Source organism: Echeneis naucrates, chromosome 7 (genome assembly GCF_900963305.1).
Source record: "Echeneis naucrates chromosome 7, fEcheNa1.1, whole genome shotgun sequence".
NCBI classification, from domain to species: domain Eukaryota; kingdom Metazoa; phylum Chordata; class Actinopteri; order Carangiformes; family Echeneidae; genus Echeneis; species Echeneis naucrates.
The window spans coordinates 15,990,475-16,009,432 of NC_042517.1; the positions used below are offsets into that span (position 1 = coordinate 15,990,475).

At 43.8% G+C, this 18,958-nt stretch overlaps 1 protein-coding gene across 1 annotated transcript in view; it reads left to right on the forward strand.

The window, feature by feature from the left end:
* Nucleotides 1-460: 460 nt before the first annotated feature.
* fgd (faciogenital dysplasia) overlaps nt 461-18,958 on the forward strand; it is a 48,837-nt gene continuing 30,339 nt past the window's right edge. Inside the window, exon 1 of the mRNA XM_029506236.1 lies at nt 461-799. Within this exon, the coding sequence (XP_029362096.1) occupies nt 778-799 (22 nt within the window). The 5' untranslated portion in view covers nt 461-777. The remainder of the gene's footprint in view (nt 800-18,958) is intronic.

The window sequence follows — 18,958 nt, forward strand, 5'->3', positions numbered from 1 at the left end:
TTCACAAAGGCAGCTGACAGCCTCCATTTATCTGGCTGGAAACTGGAAATAATCAACGAAGAGATCCGAAGAAAGCCTGAGCACTGACATGGAAACACATTGCCAGTTAGTTTTTATCTCCCGGCCTCCATTTCATCTGTGGAGTTTTATTCTATGCAGAGCCATCATCTGAAACATCCCCTCCTTTCTCCACGACTCCCAGCATCGTGTCTCCTATATTAACGTTAAAGAATCAACACCACAGCAGAAGAAAGAATAAAATCAGAGAAGATAAAGATGCTCCTTTTTTCAAGTGCTTGCTCTTTCACTTCTGCTTTCACGCTCAATGAATGGAACTGTCGTGCTCGCGCTCAGCGCCGGCGGGAGCGCGCATTCCCCCTTCCTTTTTTTTTTTTTTTTTCCTGCCAGCGGCTCCGAGCAGAGAGAGTTGTGTTTTTGAAAAGGGAGGAGAGAGGAGAGGAAGAGAAGAGAGGAGAGAGGACAGGAGAGGAGCGCACGGCTCTGACTCCGCACTAAAAAAAAAAAAAATGACCCGGGATACAACCTCCAGAGTCCGTTAGGAAGCCATGAAGCGTCCCGGAGCGTGTGTGTGTTTTTCGGCGGACAGGAAAGGGGGGCAGTGAAGTGGAGGAGCTCCTCAGTCTGTGTGTTGTGTAGTGTGTGTGTGTGCGTGCGTGCGTGTAGTCCGCCGTACGCAGGAGCCGCTGTTGAAGCCCGATCCTCCGAGAGAAAAGGACGCGATCAGCAGAGAAAGACCGGAGAGCAACTTTGTGCAAGATGCAGGGGGTTTCAGCCACCGGTGAGTAAATCAGCCCGCAAAACCTTCATCTCAAAAAAAAAAAAAAAGGAAAAAAGAGCTGCCTCTTTCTTAAGTTGTTTCCAAACCGGACAGGATTTGAAAAAAAGAAAACAAAAACAGTTTGCCAGCTGTCAGCGGGGCAGCTGCAGGCCCGCACCAGCCCCCCCCCCCCTCCTAAAAAAAAAAAAAAAAAAAAGAAACACCGTCCGGAGCTGTGTGTGAGTCCGGCTGCTGCTCAGACTCACACAGCAGCTCTCAGCTCTCTGTTGGGGAGCTTCAGCTGACATGGCAAGATCAGCAGCAGAGCCGGGCCAAACCCTGAGTCAAGGAGCTCTGACCTCACCATTAACCCTGTGTATGTCTGGAAAGCAAAGATTCAACAGACTGGGATGTTGTTTTAGAGGATGATAATGATGAGGAGTCATCGTCCTCATCCTCCTCTGTACTGTACTGTACTCTATGTGTGTGTGTGTGTGTCGATGCCGAGCTTATGAGATTAGAGATGCGTTGAAAGTGTTTGCAAGTCTGTCTGGGAGGACAGTTGGCAGGAGGACTGTTTTGTGTTTGTGGTGTTTGTGTGTGTCATAGTTTCATCCCTGCATCACATATAGAGATTTTAATGATGATGAGACAGCCAACTTTTCAGCTTGTATTCCACCTCAGTCACGGTGCAGCAGCACTGTTTGCTCTTCTTCCTAAATCGACAGTTCATTCTTAATGGTGTCCGGGTCATTGTGTCGTGTGCTGCTGTAGATGACAGATCTGAGGCGAATTGGCTTAATTCGCCCATCGGCTAACAGGCAGTGAGTTACTGTGACAACAAATCTCCAATTGAAATCCATCTACAACTCAAGACCTTAAAAAAAAAAAAAAGAAAAAGAAAAGAAAAGAAAAGGCCACAGAATGAAGTGCTAGCATGCAGACAAAAAGGGAGAGGGGGTGTGGTGGTGGTGATGGGGGGGGGTTGAGACGAATTGCTGATGGGACGATATCAGGCTGCAGCAGAGGTGAGCTATGCAGAGAGAAAAAGACTGTTTGTTGTGGGACTCTGGGGAGGAATCGATCTGCTGTCCTCCTGGCTGACTTTCTTTTTCCGGCAATCCAGCGGTGTATCGTTTCTCTCCCACACACACATTCGTTCCCAAGGCCTTGCTCTCTCTAGATTTTTCTTTTTTTAACCGTTCCTTCATTCTCTCCCACATTGTCCCAGATCAGTCTCTGCCCCCTCATCGCTCTGTCTGCATTAAACTCCCTCCCCGACCCAGACACACACTAAACTGCTGTCAGATGAGACATATGGATTTTTTTTATTTTTTTTTTTTATTTCCTGAAGTCCCCTCAACTCTATTTCAACACCATGGGAATCCAACCATCCCGATGCTTATTTTTGTGTTTACGATGGGAGGGTCGCAAGGTTGTAGCCTGCTTGCATCAAATCCTTAGAGAATCTATTAAAATAAACCACATCCCAAATAAACTGTGGCTGGATAGATACCCTGCTGCTCAGTTTGAGTTCCACCTGAAGCCTCGGACTGGATTCCAACTCCATAAACTTTTCTTCACTCTGTAAAGATGTGGCTCAATGCATCTCCTGTGCAAATGCAGGACAATGGTGATGGTTTGGCAGCAAAACTCCCGGCTGGATGTTTAGGTTATTTATCATTAACAAAAGCTATTGAGCCTCTCTGTGTTTAACCAAGCCAATGTAAACATCTCCCCTTCATGTTAGATAAACCTAGCGCACAGGAGTTAAAGAGGAGGGTGGTGAGAATATTATCTGCCTGGCTTCCTTTTAATTTTTTTTTTTTTTTTTTTTAAGCTTCGATACCTCTGCTGAGGATCTCAATGGTAAAACTTAATTTTGCATGTGAGTTAATGCAAAATCGGCGCACACAGGTGCTTTTTAAATCCAGGAAAGAAAGATAAACACTGATAAATGTGTCACAGACCCCACGACACTCTGTTAGCAGTGATACAGTAGAGAGGGCAGGGTGTCAGTCTGATTTGGCTCAGCCATGGAGGAGGGCCAGTGTAACCGAATCCCGAGTGAGGCAGTGTAGCTTGAAATATTGTGCACCCTCAGTTGCTGAACTGTTGATGGAAGGTGCACATTTTCTTGCCATACACTCGGCTTGTGTTGTCACACACCAGCGTAACGCAGCAATAGCGCAGCACCTCTGATATTTTTGGCTTCAGTCCGGAAATGAACTGTAACTATCAATGTTGACAATTAACAGTATCAATCATTTATGCCTTGCGTTAGCCTTTGTGGATCCTTTTGTTTCTAGTTTGTCTGTTTCACTATCCATTAAGTCTAATTATTGCCCATGATTCAAGATTCAACTGTACATTTCTCTATAATTAGGTTTATAGATCTCTCCACTTCCCGAGTCTTGTCTGTGAGTCTAATTCATTCCAATTTGTTATATTATTTCAAACTCACTGAGACAACATCCTGTCATCTGTGTGAGGTTACCAGGTTTGAGAGACCAAATATTATTTATCTTAATCTTTATCTATACAGTCAATGACAAAATTACTGAGAATCCTGTTTGCCAAAACAAATCCAACACGCAACTTAACATATCATCTAAAATTGTCAAAAAATAAATATAAAAAGGCAAATTGCATTTAACTCTGAGTTCTATATTATTCTGTTTTGTCAGCACTGTGCAGTGTGCTCCGATGGGCAGAGTTGGCTGTTTTTGAGCATTTCTGTAGCACGCTTCTTTTGTCGCTTACTGCCCAGCACATACAATCATACTGATAAGTCTGTGATAAGTCCTTGTTTAACTAATAATATCAGCTAAACAGATGTATCAGCCAGACATCTCTTTTTTTTTTTTTAAATCACTGGGGAAGTAATAGCACTGAACCTAGAAAGCTACAGTTGCATGGATGAGTTTGATGTTGACATTCGCACGGTGACAAACAGGCCAGTCATCCTACCATTTGGTATGTTCTTAGAAGCAGCAATCTCTAACATCCCCTAAACGCTCTACTCTTCCATGACTATGTCTCATTCTGTTTTTGTGTGTGTGTGTGTGTGTGAGAGAGAGAGAGAAAGCGTTAGGGAGACAGCATGACTTACTTCCAGGCCTATTCAGAAGCTTCAGGCTCTTTCCCATCCCATCCTGCCTGAGTGTCACATTGATTTTCCTAATGGTGGTCATGTGTGGGTCCTGCTGTTGCAAAGACTTTGGATAAGACAGAGTTGCAGTTTTTGTGTGTGTGTGTGTGTTTTATTCAGATTTTGTGCTGCGTTGCATGATGGGAGTTCCATGTTCAAGCCTTTACCTAAGCTTCCTGTAGACTGTAAATGCCTGTTATCATGCCAGGTAGTCACAGTGACTGTGTTAAATGGCCTTAGATCCACATTTACACTAGAGAAGAGAGCTCTTCAATAGGATTGCTAGTCTAAGATAAGACTGAAACACAAATGCAACACATTTACTGTAACATGGTCACTTCACTAAGCATTGGAGGCACTGAAACTAAAGTGGGTGTTATTCGAAACTGAATTGTTTTGCTGTTACTCTTACACTCTCTAGCCACAGCAAATACTTTGTGGTAAATGCGCATTGACACACTTGTTTAACAGGTTCTTGAGTCATTTTCAGCCACACTCCTTTGAGGGCGTATTTAAAATGATTCTGTGTTTGAATCTGTATTAAACAATATACTATTAGCAATTTTAAAAGGATGTTGTCACAACTTGTCACCACCTTTATTGCTCTCTCCATTCGGACGCAACATGTAAGACTATGTTTTGTTGAGAAATGTGGGTCGTTCATCGCGCGCCAGTCAAGTTATTAGAGTTGAAGTGTGCAATAAGGCAGTGGTATCAGATTATATATTTCAAAATTCAACTGAGTATTAGTCCGATACAAGTGACAATCCTCATCAGAATATCACAGTGACAGTTTACCTCAGCAGATTAGTAAGCGTGAGTTGGAGCGTGACAACAGGAGTGTTGAGTCCAATGCTGCTTGGTATTAGGATGTTTCTGTTCAGAGCAGCACTCCTTCCTGCACAATATGTTTATACTGGAGGTCTCTTGGCTTATAGTAGGCTCTGGCTGACACACAGACACACACACACACACACACAGAGGACGGAAGTGACCTAGATTTCCTAAATGGTACCAACTGTTGGGGCCTTCTAGAAATGGACAGAATTAGTCCGTGTCACCCAATAAAGGATAGACATGTCAAATATTTAGCATTACCCCAGAGACTGAATTAATCTCATCCTGGTCATCAACATAGAATAAGTTGCATGTGAGCCAGATGCTCAACTACTTTTAAGCTTCTTTGAGTGGGTGTGCTCATTCAGGGTCATTGACTGACTCTCTGTAGCCTGCCTAAAAATGGGAAAAAATGATCTGACAAACAGAAGAGAGAAAGAGCCCAGCTCAGTGGTGTCTAGCTGCCTAAAAGTCTTTATTTCTGACTTAGTTACAGGATGAGAAGGTCAGTTTCTCCACAGCCCTCTGTGTGTCTGAGTCTGTAGCTATCTCTCCTCTCCGTCTGCTGTCTGTCTGGACTGGACCTACACTGATGAGGGGGATTTTCCTGGGAAAGTCATATGGAAAGAAAAAAAAAAGCCTTAATAGTAAAAGCATGTTCCTTTCTATTTCTCTCCCTTTGTGTGTGTGTGTGTGTGTGTGTGTGCGTGCGTGCGTGTGTGTGCATTTTATGAGTTGAGCTCCTTTCTAGCACACTGAATGCATTGTGTTTTTCCTCTCTGATCATCAGAAGAGCAGGCTCTCTAGAAGCAGGGTTTCCTGTACACACTGGGGTGAGGCAGGGGGATCTGCAGAGGAGGCAGGCTGGGAGGAAGAGGAGGGAGGGAGGGAGAAAGAAGATCGAGCCAGGTGGAGGTCACCCTTAGGTTAAATGAGCACGTCTGCTTTCTGGCTTTTAGTTTTTCTGGCAACACAGGAGCCTGAGTTAAAAGCTAGAGCCTTGCAAAGCAATTTTATAAATCTGTCTACTGTCTGGTGACTGATATGTGCGATTGATCAGGCGGTAACAAGAGACTGAGGTATGAGCTTCAAGAGAAACAGCATAGCCAGGTTTGTCTGTCAACCGTCCAGCTCAATATGTAATGGATTAATATATTTATAAAATAATAATATAGGAACCATATAAAGAATAGCTGCTGGGTTCAGTTGCACCCCAGGACTTGTACTGCAAGGTCATTCCCCTGATTCGCTCCCTGTTTCCTGTCAGCCTCATCGCTAGTTACTCAATGAAATAAAGGTAGAAAAAAGAATTTCACTCATTGAAATTCCTTCATTTGTCCCACAATGGCCATTGTTCAAACAGCACAGACTAAAAAAAAAAAAATAATAATACAAAGACACAGAATAAGGGTAAAGTTAGGGAATTAAGGGAAAGGGGAAATAAGGATGAGTTCGAGTTATTCACAAATGCATGTATATATAACATACATCAATGAGCCACGCAGCTGTACTGAGTGACACCTTCCTTCATTGTGTCTGACATGAACTCTGTCGTCTCTTGTGAGTCAGTCCTGACATTATTCCAACGAACCTGTACGTGGAAAGAAATATACAGTTTTGCCTCGTTCACTGCTAAAATTCGCCGCATGCAGCTGAAACTTCATGTTGACCTTTTCATAAATATTTACATTTTCAGTAGGAATGAATTTGGCTTAGTGCCACAAACAGGCTGAAGTCAGGGAGTAGTGAGGTGCAGAGTAAAACGCTGTTGCTGTGATTCCTTGGCATCATCACCAGTCACATCAACAAACTTGTTCGCGTTGAAGAATGTGAAATATTAATGGAAGTGTCAAAGATTAATGTGTATATTTATATATACTGTATGTATCTCTCAGTGGTACAAAAATCCTCCAGGAACTCACTTGAGCTTATTATTTTTTTGTCAAGGTTACATTATCTAATGCAGGATCCTGGCTATGAGCTGATTTTTATTTTTTTTATTTTTGGATAAAAACTCCCCATGGTTGGATTTTCAAGGACGCTCATCTGTGAATTGAGCTGCAGAGCTGCAGCACGAGGGAGCCAAACATGGACATTGTTTAAAGGACAGTGTGAGGTATGTTTGGTATGTTCTTGCATTACATGGATGGTGTTTGTTAAAACAGTCCCTCTGAGAATAAAATACGATCGATGGCCCCGTCTCTTATTTACTGAGGTTGATTTCTATTCCTGCCGGAACGGAAGGACACTTACCAAAAATACTGCTTCAGGAAATATTAATTGTATATTTGCAAAATCACAATTGCTCCCCGCGGACTTTACATCCTCTCAGCTATGTTTAGTCCCCCCCCCACCCCAAATCACCACACACACTCCACCACTCACTCACCTGATACAGCCATAAACCAAGTTGTAAATGTCTTCCTAGTCTTGCTGATTGCAGCTAACAAAGGCAGCCTGTGTTAAATTCTCCATGCTCTCTCCCATGGGTGCCCTCCCACCCTCCACCCCCTCCTGCTCTGCCCTTCTGCTGTCATTAACTATTGTCTCTCTCTGCCTTTCCTCTTCCTTCCTTAAAGCCTGCATGTTATTCTTACAAATAAATTGTGCACGGTTTGGCTGCTAAAATCCAACATTTGTAAGACCTTCTAAATATTTAAAATGCCGTGGTGGGATCCACACACACCCACGCAGGCCTCGTGCCTTGTCTGTCAGGAAAAAGCAGGAAAAAGAAGTTTCTCTGCTCTTTTCTCCTTCACACTGCCAGTCTTAGCCTGACACAGATAAGATCCTCCTTAAATGGCACGACTGTTTGAACAGGGCTCTCATTTAGTGCTCTATAAAGCACTGGCAGATAGTGAAAGTTGTATTGTCTGCAGCCTTTCTGCTTTGGATGCGGGCATTCACCATTCAACAATCCCAACCTCTATGAGAGTTTTATTGCCGGAGTCTCTTGCTATTACTATGAGAAAAGCTGCTGCTGTCAGTGGAAAGGCTTTGTGGTACGATTTGTTATGAATGGAGATTTATCTTTCCTTACTAACTTGTGTTCTTTGAGAGTCATCTTACTCAAAATTTCAACTCGAACTGCTGACTCAGTAGCATGAAATAAAGCAAGAGAAACAGCACTTACAAGCGAGACTATAAACCTTTTTCTAATTATCAGATGGTGGTCTTGTTGCCTACCAGTTTTTCCAGGAAAGTTCTGCAGTCCGTTGTTGCTTGCTGTGTTGAGTGTGCAGCAGTGATTGAACCACTAGATGGCGCTGTTATGTCATTCCTGCAAACTTCACCACACAGCAAGTGAAAGAAGTGAAGGGAGATGATGATTTTCTCTTCAATAAGGACCCTGACCTTTACACTAACGGTTCACTGACGGTTTCTCACAGCATGAGTACGAAGGGATCTCAGTCCAAGAGTCAGCTCTCCAACCAGGGGAAATAAAGCGTATGTTTCGTTTTGGCATTACTCTGCTGTCTTTGTGAGTTACTGGTTGGCTAAAACCTCTCCGTGTCTATAAAAAAAAAAAAAAAGAGTGAAAAGGTATTCGCTTGAAGTGATTGCAGTTAAACAGTCGCAAGCCAAAAAGATTGAGAGCCACTGGCCCTTCTGGTCCCAAAGCTCTTTAGGCTGCTGCTGGGTACCTTTTGTGTTTGTGGAGTTTTCTGCACTGTCTGCTGTCTCTGGGCTCCAGACAGACCCGCAGCTCAGCCGCCAAACTGCTTTCATTCTGGGTGACATTAAGGTGCTTCACACTGAAGGTCACCCTGCCAAAAACAGGCTCTCCACCATCTCCTTCTTCCTATTATAGTCTGCACTACCCATCAGCCATTTATCATGCTATACCACACTGACTCTGTAATGACTTAGCGCCATTTTATGGCGGTGGGACCTGGACTCTGACGTTCAGCTTTAAATGGCTGCAGTTTGCAGTGACTTGCATTTTCGCCCAAAGTTGAGAATTTCTCCCTTTTCACATTAAGATGTGACAACTAGATCCTCCCTTTGTTCCAAACTGTCACCCTGAGATTTGAACCCGTGAGCCCCCCATGGCTGCTACACTGTGCCACCCACTACCAGCGTGCCTTGCACCAGTCACAGCTCTCATCACAGGACAGTCGTAACACCCTGTACTTAATGAGGAGATGAAAGCTACATCCACACAGATGGATCCTCTTCCTGCAACCAGTTGTAGATTATCTTCCTCAAACAGTTATTTCAGGCTTTCAGCTTTTTTTTTTTTTTTTTTTTTTTTTTTTTTTTTTTTTTGAATCCCTAATTCACTAACAAGCCCATCATTGGATTTGCATCGATCCTGAAAGGTCAAAATGTAATAAAACAACTAACTGCCTCAGGCTGCCTGGCTTCTGCGTGTGTGTCTGTGTGCATGTGTGTATGCATGCGTGTCGGCTTGTTCTCTGTCTGCCTCCTCATATGCCTGAAGCCAAATTATTGTAAATAGTTTTCTCTAGAAAGTACACGTATTGTAGGTTGTAAGACTGCCTTTTATCACCACGCTGCTCTTCATAGCTGAATGATGTGACTCAATTAGCTGGGACACACACACACACACTGTGCTGGCCTTCTGCAGCATGTCTCCGCTGCTGCACTCTGCTTGTAGGCTGTAAGTGATAAACAAAAACAAAACAGCTAGACGCCAGGCATCCTCCTCTAATCTTCTGGAAGAGTGTGCCAGCAATACACTTAAAGGTAAATCACTCATAACCACAACAAGATTCAACCCTATTGCAGTAAATAGCTTTAGGGGCTCTGTTCTCTAGATGAGACTCGGCATTGGATTGCATCACTGTTGTGTGTTATTTTGTGGAAGAAATATGACCGGAGTGCTGATCTGAGTTTCAGTGAGCTGCATGAGGTATGAATGTTTTCATTCATTCACAAGTGGAAGCTCTGGATGTTTTTTTGCATTCTGCCTCTGCTCTCAAAGGTCTTACAGTTTTTTAGTGCCACGCATACCACTGCAACTGCCACCAGTGGGGGACTGCAGTGTTTGGGTTCTCACTTAAGGTACTGCAACATCTAGTTTTCTCATAATCTTTGTGTAGCGGCACATGGACTACAGCATTTAGTAGATACTGTTGTTGATCAGATTCGATACATTTCCAGATCTCCGGGGAAACGCATCCAGAGTTAAAGGGTACTGGTTCAGTGAAGCGTTGGTCATTTTTCACACTGCTCTTTGGGGTGTACTTTACTTGCCATTGTGCGATCAATCATGTCAAAACCCTGCTGGTGACAAATGTCCTCATGTGTATTTCTTGTAGAGATATTCCCATCAGACAAATACACACCAACATATGTAGACCTACATCATCCATCACCTGCCACCTCACCCTATGCACCACCAGCTCTTAAAACATGAGGCGACTCATCATTTTTGTCACTAGTGTTCTGCTGCCAAGATGACAACTAACCAGAACTGTGTAAATACTCCGATGGAGTTGTTTGTGGCATCTTGAAGTTTCTGTCTTCTGTGGAGACTGAGCCGCCCGTTCGACATCGACATCACCCTCGCTCTGCTTCTTTCACCCCGCATACCTTGTGCCCTCATTTCATTTCATTGTGAGCGCTTTTTATTTTTACTGAGTTCCTCTCTCTATCTCTGGTGCACAGTAATCTCCACCGAGCTGTGCATAATCATAGGCCATCTGGGCGCTGCAGGGAGAAATGAGCTTGCAGCTCATCAGATGACCAAAAGCACCGTGGGTGGACACACATTCGTGCGCATGCACGCACACACTCAAATCGTATATACGCACGATCGCACCTTTAACAGTTACAAACCATCACACGGGCGTTCACTTCAATCACACCTTTTAAGCCTGTTCTCAAGGACAAACAAAGCACTACAGTGCATCACAGTGGAAATATACGGCACAGCATTGAAGCCAGATCACACTTTTTTAAGCACATAATGATGTTCTACGAGCAGAATGATGCACCTCAAAGCTGGTCAAGCAAGTGTGGCATGATTAAAAAAGCATATGGAGATATGAGTGGGTTACTATTTCTGCACTGTCCCAACTAATCTGTGCTTTTAACAGAATAAAAGAATCCAACCTCCAGACATAGACCAAATTCCAATAACAAGACTATTGTATTTATTTTATTTCTTTACTGGCTTCTCACCTGAAAATGTTTCTGGTCGGTGTGGCCCATTGAGATCATTACTAAGATGCTGACTGCTTTTTAATTCTAAATTCTCCCTCTTCAGTCTCATAGATGCAGCATATTGAAACAAAGAAGTCTATCCCAATTATGTTCTAATTATTCCACTGGGTGTTTGTTTTCTAACTGAGCCATATCAGCATCGCTGCTCCTTGTGAGTATGTAATTAATAAAACCAGGTTACTTTTTGTTACTTTTGATATTATTTAATTTCTCCCACCCAACAGTCTTTGTTTTTTGGGGATTTTATTTATTTATTTTTTTCATTTGTTTGTTTGTTGTTGCTTTTTTTTTTTTCTTTCTACTTTGCACCCACCTTCTCCACCGTCCCCCAGGGCCAGGCACCCACAGACAATCTGGGACCAGTATAGAAATACAACATTTAGATCTCACCACCACCAGTTGGCAGTGTTCTAACAAAGTGGAAAAGCAGCTCTAGTAGTCTGTTATGGGGGGTACATAGACACTCGGATTATGCTGAGCTCCAGCCTCTTTGTAATTCAGATAAGACCTTTGTACTGCAGCAGGTTTAAATTTAATAATGAATTAAAAGATTCTCTGGGTGAAATATTAATGAATCCTTCTTTAAAGAGAGGCTTTGAATCCTGAGCGAGGAAAAATGACAATGTGCTTGTTAGAGCAACGTAAAACATCTTTTTGGTTTTTAGCTGCTGAATGTTTGAGGAGTAAAGGTAAAGAAGACCGTCTGGGTCAATATCTTAGATGCTTTTAGTCCACAACAATTAAACCCTGACACACAATATAACCTGTCTTCATTCATAACTATCATCAAACCTTATTTCCTTCTGAGAGCTCTAATTGATCCCTCTATTGAATCTGTGAGTGCAGTTCTCCTCTGAGAAAGCTGATCCGAGGGCTTAGTGAGTCAACATGAATGTGTGTTAGTAAGAAAGGAAGACGCCGGCTGTGTCGACTGTGTCCTTCCTCAACCTCTCTCACTTTGTTGAGCTTTGTCTGGATGTTGTGTCTTGCTGGCTCTCCTGGACCTTCAGAGATGTGTGAACATAGTAATTTTCCCAGCTTAGGCTTTGATATGCAAGTGAGTGCGTGTGTTTGTCAGAGTGTGTCGTAGTATGAGTGCATGGATTTATTCACGTGCATGTGTGTCTGTGTTGCTCTCTTGGAAAAATCCTGGAGGTGGGTCAACATGCTGTGGAATGTGAAGTGTCTCCATGACAACAGCCTAGTGTCCTCCTTCCGGCTCTCATCTGCAGGGTGCATGCCAAAGCAACCAAACCAAGTGTGCCGTCGCGTTCAACCTCTCATTGATTTGAGCTATTTAAAAGGAACTTATTTATCATTGCAGAATTCTGCACCAAGTCTCATCTGACTCTTAACTGAGTCCTTGGTGTGTCTGCAGTTGAGTGGGACGAGATAAAAAGTGTGCATGTGTGTGTGTGTGTGTGTGTGTGTGTGTGTGTGCACGCAGATCAAATTAAACACAGTCCTTTGTAAGCCACTTGAAAGATCTATGGCGTGTGTTCAGGCTGTGCTGATGTGCTGTATTTAGTGTATTGTTGGTGGGATTGTTGTGTATATGTCTTTGTATTTGTTGCAGAACAAGGGTGGGCAAAGTTAAGCATGACATCATATACTGGATTTCCTAGACCGAAGGGCAAACATATACATGTCTCCATGCCACGTCTGGCAGTTTGAATGAACTGAGTTAAGAAACACATCTTTCTTCAGGTTAAAAAGTCTGTTCTTAATTCTGTGGTTAAATGGGGAAAATATACACATCCTGTTTTAATATAAAAACCAGGGGATGATTGGTATTTTCCATCTCCGTCTGAGTAACACAGGGATGGAAGGGAGCGTGTGCGGTTGGCGATGCCACAGAGCAGATGTGTGACAGATGCCGCTCCTTGGGTCAGTAGAGCAGTGAAGATTTAGTCTAGTGTCACTTGTCAATATTCCAGCGGGTTTATGTGCGACAGAGACGCCGAATAATCGTGCAGTTTCTTCGTTCTGGTCGGATGGAAAGAGATCATTGTTGTAATTAGTGAGAGTGGTAAAGGGTGACAGAAGGGCAGGAGAGCTGTGCCAGCTCGCCTCATTTTCTCTATCCTCTGTTCTGTCAGCAAATCCAGCTCTGTCTCTGGAAGCTTACAGGCTGTAACATGGATATCGAAGTCCTTCCAGTTCCCCACTTTTAAAGCCCAAGTCTACTTTGAACAGCGATCTCTGTTGCACATAATCTAAACAGAGGTTAAAAAAAAAAAAAAAAAAAGATGGCCAGAGGTTCAGCATTCCTCCCTAAACCGCAGCTCACATTCCTGTGTTTGGTATAAAGAGGGGGCACGAGCACCCTGCCTTATTAGATAGCCAGCAAAGGCTAGGCTCCATTCTTATTTGAGATGGGTTCCTGCCTTTATTTGGACCGGCCCTCAGGGTGGCTGCAGCACAGATTCTCTATCTCATCTCTCCCTCGTGTGAGAATATTTCACCTCAGCAGGTCTGCCGGTTTTAATACTGTGGACAGCAGCACCTACCCCCCCCCTTCCACACCACCCCTCCCAAACCATCCAATGTGATGCATAATTCACTGTGTTGTGAATTTCAATCAGTTCAGCAAGAGATGGCCTTCAATAAGCTGTTTCAGGTGAGGGGGTTCACACAGGAGGATGCAGCTACTGCTGCTGTTTCAACAGGAGGATCACTCAGGCCCCCTTTTAACCCACTCGCAGCTGCTCTCAGCTCACCTCCAATTTTAAAGCTCCTGCATTTCCTGAATCTAAATCGAACACGGTCTACCATCCCCCTCTTTACATTCTCCCTCTCTTCCACTCCTCTCGCCTTAAATACCCAGCTTTTAAAGCCCTGTTATCGTTTTGGACCTGCGGATATTCCAGCAGTGTTTCCATGGTTATTGGTGGCATTCGTCTGAGGGTTCAGAGCCGGCGTTGGGCAATGTCACCCCGTCTTTCATGGCGATGTCACCCCAAACTATTGAGTGGGGAGGGGGGGTGTCCGAGCGATATGGAGAGGGGGGTTGGTTGTAATTATATGTGCATATGAAGAAGGGTTGGAGCAGCTTGGGTGCGTCACCCCGGCAGCTTTTGTGATACCCATGTCAGTGGGGGGAAGTTGCACAGAGACATGGATGCACTCCCCAGAGACCTGCGGTAAAGTGCTTCCCCAAGGGATACAGCAACATTCATCATTTACACAAGACAAATGCAAAAATAATTCTTAGAAAAGAACTTTGAAAATATGAAATGATCCGTGAGTTTGTCAGTTGTCATAATTATAGCAAACTTGAAATTAAATGCAAATTATTTTCAGGAAGAACCACCAGGTTGGTACATCGACATGAACAATGAGCAAATGACCCATTTCAGGCAAAAAAAAAAAACACTAGTTATTTGCAAAAATCCTGGTTTTGAATCAGAATATATGCTTTGGATTGTTGGCTGCAGGAAACCGGCAGTGTAAAAGAAATTGGGAGCATTTTCCACAATTGTGTTGACTAGGTTAGAGTGGATTAGCAAAGAATTTGAAATAAAAAAAAAAAAAGATTATTTGCAGGCAGAGTAGGAAAAATCCACTTGTTAACACACAATGTTCCCAATAAAAATCTGATTAATTCCTTCAAAACCTTCCATCCTCTCCAGGTCACTCATATCCTCAAACACACACACACACACACACACACAGACGCACTTGCAACAACTGTGCAGGCACACCCACTGATACACACTTCCCCCATTTTTCAAATAACCACTTCTTTTCGTCTCTCCCTCCTCCACTCATCTCTCTTTCACTTAACTCTTCCCTCCTTCTCTATCTACCCCCTTTTTTTCCCCCCTCCCTCCTCCCGCTGGCAGCTTGGGCCGTCATTAGTTTCCATGGTGACAGTTGGGAGGCATTATTGCCGGCTGAGAACTGCTCCTGGGTTCCTTTCAGAGCGGCGGCGGCGGCGGAGGCATTGTTTAGTTGGCTGAACTGCTCTGAATGGTGTGGGGATCAGGACAGGGAGAAAGCAGAACAGGAGGACCACTTTTTTTTGGGGGGGGCGGGGGGGGGGGGGGCAGGGACACTGTGGAGGGTGAAGAGGAGGTGGAAGAGGAGGGGAGGAACAACTGAGAGGGGAGGGAGGGGAGAGAGTCGACGAGGGAACGGGAGTAGTAGCAGCAGTAGCAGACTCATGCCGTCTCCCTGAGAGCACTCATAAAACATCCAGGCTCCTCAGACAGCCTGCTCCTCGTGGCTCAGTGCTGGATCACATTGGACTCTGCGTCTCTCTTTTTATACCTGCTCGTGTCAAACAGCAAGAGATGAAACAATCTACAGAGATTTCAGGCTGAGTTGGAAAGCAGAAGGCAAATGGCAAACTGAGTTTAACTGGTGAGTTGATAATGCTGCTTCATCATCTGTCTGAAATAGTCTACGTGTATTTATATGGAAATTATATATGCACACTTGAGCTTTGCTTAAACATGTGTCCTATTAGGTTTTTCTATATTTTAGTGTGTATGTTGAAGGTGCTGCAGCTGCTGTACCAAATATACATAATATACATTTTCCCCCAATCCAATCGTCTGTCTAGGCTGTGTTTGGGTGTGTGGGCTATAAGCTCTGCTGAATGTGGGTTAATTCTCACTACCCTCTGAAATATACATGGCAGTCTGCATGTTTTATTGAGAACGTGCATTGGGGGCAATTTTCCGCTGCCTTGGTTCTTGGATTCCCTGCAGTGTTTTTTCAGGGAATTTCTGAGTGGTACAGCATATGTTGTGTTTTGGTTCTAGTTTGTTTGGTTTTCACTTTCATCTATTCAACAGTGTGTAATTAAGAGTGAGAGCTGAGCCCTCTGGCTCCTTTAGCAAGTGATGTGTGGTGAGTAATGTAGTGAGAAGCGAACAGTGCCAGTGTTTTCTGGGCTTCAATGCCGTTGTGATGTTTTTCCGATAAAGCAGCAGCTATTTTTGCTCTGAAAATCTTCCAACTTCCAGTAGATGCACACTCACTGAAGGTGTGGCTGAGGTTGCATTCATTGATGCCTCAGTGATGCCTCGGTGATGTCATAACTTGGCAACAAGACAGTGATTTTGGTGATGATTTAAACGTTAGCTGATAGCGAAGCCCTGCACGGGTGCACTGCTTGTTCAGTGCTGGCATGTTACTGTTTGTGTTCGGTCTCTTAGGGTTTTTTGGCACACTATAATTTAGCTGACTAGGGAGTTGTCTTAAGGAGCGGGGAGTCTGAGTGTTTCTATGACAACCAGCAGCAGCTGTCTGAGCCGAGCCGAGGCCGAGTGTGTGGCAGACACTGTGGCATTGCCTAGAGACTGACAGACTCTACACCTAATCAACGACCTTTTGACCCAGATCAATGGCATGGTGCTGAGCCAAGCAGCTACGGGTTTTGGCTGACATATATATATGGTAGTACGACGCCCGCATTGTGCAGCTGCTTACATTTCCTGGAACATCTCAGGCTTCACTGGTGACAGAGCAATATGATCCTCTTGGGTTGGCCAAGTATTTGTGTTGAAGCAGAATTCACATATATCCACGTAATTGTGTCTATTTGATGGATTTATTTTTAACTGTGATGAAAGTATGACCAAATTTTTCTGTCCTTGAAGTGGGGTCATTTTATATATTCAGTGTATTGACAAAATCACACATATCACATGAAAGACGGCTTTGAAGGAACAAACCACAATATAAGAAGAAATATCGATGCTCAATGAGCTTTTAGTAGGATGAAAATAAACCAGTTATCTACCTGTGCCCGCTGACTGATGATTTGCTACAACAACTACATTTGCTAAAAGACATGAATGATTAACATAATGACTACAACTGAAAAGCATAATTGCGCTCATTAGGGAAAAGTGAAAATGAAGGAACACCATCGGTCGTTACCTGTCAATCGAACTGTGAATCTGGCAAGCTGGTGTTTATTGTAAAGCTGCCATGTAGAAGCTGCCTGTTCTCAAGGCCAATGCACAAAGACTCACACAGTAACCTTGTGTGAAAGGCAAAATCCTAAAACCCCCTGGGCAGTGGAAAAAGTAGTGAGTCATGTTTCACCGTTTTTTTTCTGCGTCTGGACAGGTTTAGTTTTAGAGAAAGCCAAGGGAAAGGATGTCTTTAGCCCACAGTGTCCACAAGTATTTAATGCAGGGGTGGGTCTGTTATGTGAAAGCAAACATGCTATGAGGGCCATTAGTTTGGATGATTGCATCTGCATTTCTGCATCTTTAAACTTCCCCGGTAAGCCTCAGTGTTTTCTTTCTTTCCGTTCACCTCATGTCGATCTCCGATGAACTCATTAAACTCATGCTTGAGGTTTGCTCCTCATTCCTCAGTGAAATCGGAGGGAAGGAAATGCTCCATAGTGGTCAGACAACTGGTGGTGATACTGACCAAGCCACGCACAAACAGAGAAACCCACACACAGACACATCACACATGCAGATGCCACATTAAACAGTCATCCTTATTAGTGTTCTTCACCGCCCTGGTAATTATACTCACAACTTCCTCTCAAGCAGGGAAGCCTGGTGACTTCCTCGACTTAGAGCTGCTGGTGCCATTTCCTGTGGCGTTGGCGCCGTAATTATCGGAAACAGGAAGTAAAAAGTGAGGCCAGGTCACTGTGAAAGCTGCTGATGGATGAGCAGACACCAGTGGCACACTTTCTCAACTGATGTCTGCATGTCTTAAAGTGTCTGATCTTGCAGCCGAATGAATACACAGTTCCTGTCTGATATTACACTTTCAGTTTGAACTTTGACTTGCATTCTTCAGGCTGGGCAGCAAGAAGACACAAGCATTTTTCTTCTTGTATGTAGGTTTGCCCTTATGTCTTTGCGTGCTTATGCTCAGTGTGCGTGTGTCGTTTACTTACATTTGGTCTGAGCAGTCAGTCGGAAAATGTTAGGAGCTCTTTTGTCTCCAGTCAAGCATGTGTGTTGTCTTTGTATAAGCCTTTAGCATCAGACAGGAGAGGAAAGAGAAAAATCACACACAAACGCTCATTCACCAAAAACAACCCCCTCTTGCCAAACTCAATCAGAGTCGTGACTAGTATCTTTTTCATCTGACCTCAGTCAGGGGGGAGAGCGAGCGAGACCATTTGCATCTAATTGTTGTCTCCTCTTTTAAAAACCGCCGCTCACATCAAAAGCTTACAAGGTTTCAGTGTTAATGCTGATAGTGTCTTTGTAGTGGTGTCCTACTGCTTAGGACAGGATGAGGGATGGCGTCCAGTGGCCAGTAACAAGACATTTAATGAATTTCTGCCTAGTGCGTGTACAGTGCCCACAGGTTTTTAAGGCTACCTGTGCATGTGAGCCACTATTCCGTGTTTTTCTTTTAAAATGCACTTTCCTTTAGGGATCTTTGAGGGGAAAATCTTTTCCTGCTATGTTCACATTAAAGGGGGAGGGGGGCCTTTAATGTCTGCTCGTAAAGTGGAAAGTCAGTACCTGTGCACACATGGAGCTACTTGCAGTAAGTGGGGAACTACCATAAATGGTAAATTTCAGGACAGTAAGCTGTTCTTAGCGATTTCCCAGTTTTGTAGTTTACAAAGCCTCACTGATCTTTCTCGGCAGCAGAAATCTGGTAATGTGCTAATGCGAAAGAAAGAAAGATTGTGGTGATCGTGAAGCAGTTGGAAATGGTAGAATAGAAGCAGTTCTTGCTCAGGCCTGTTTCCATACATTCGTCATGGAATCCTGATGTTGACATCTTGTCACAGCATTACCAGCAGTCCTCCTATTGGGAGCTCAGTGCTCGGCTCGTCCTTCAGACCGCTCAGACCCCCTTCAGAGACGAGCTGTTGCAGGCATTAGAGGTGACAGATAGCAGAGCTCCTGCCGCAGCAGACTGTGCTTTTCTGCAGCTCAGTATATACGCTAGCTTAAATCACCCAATACGCGGTGGATTCATGATAAATGTGCATGCAAAATGTTATTTCTTCTGCGCATTTTGCATTTTATGTTGGTGTAAATTACGCACATTAA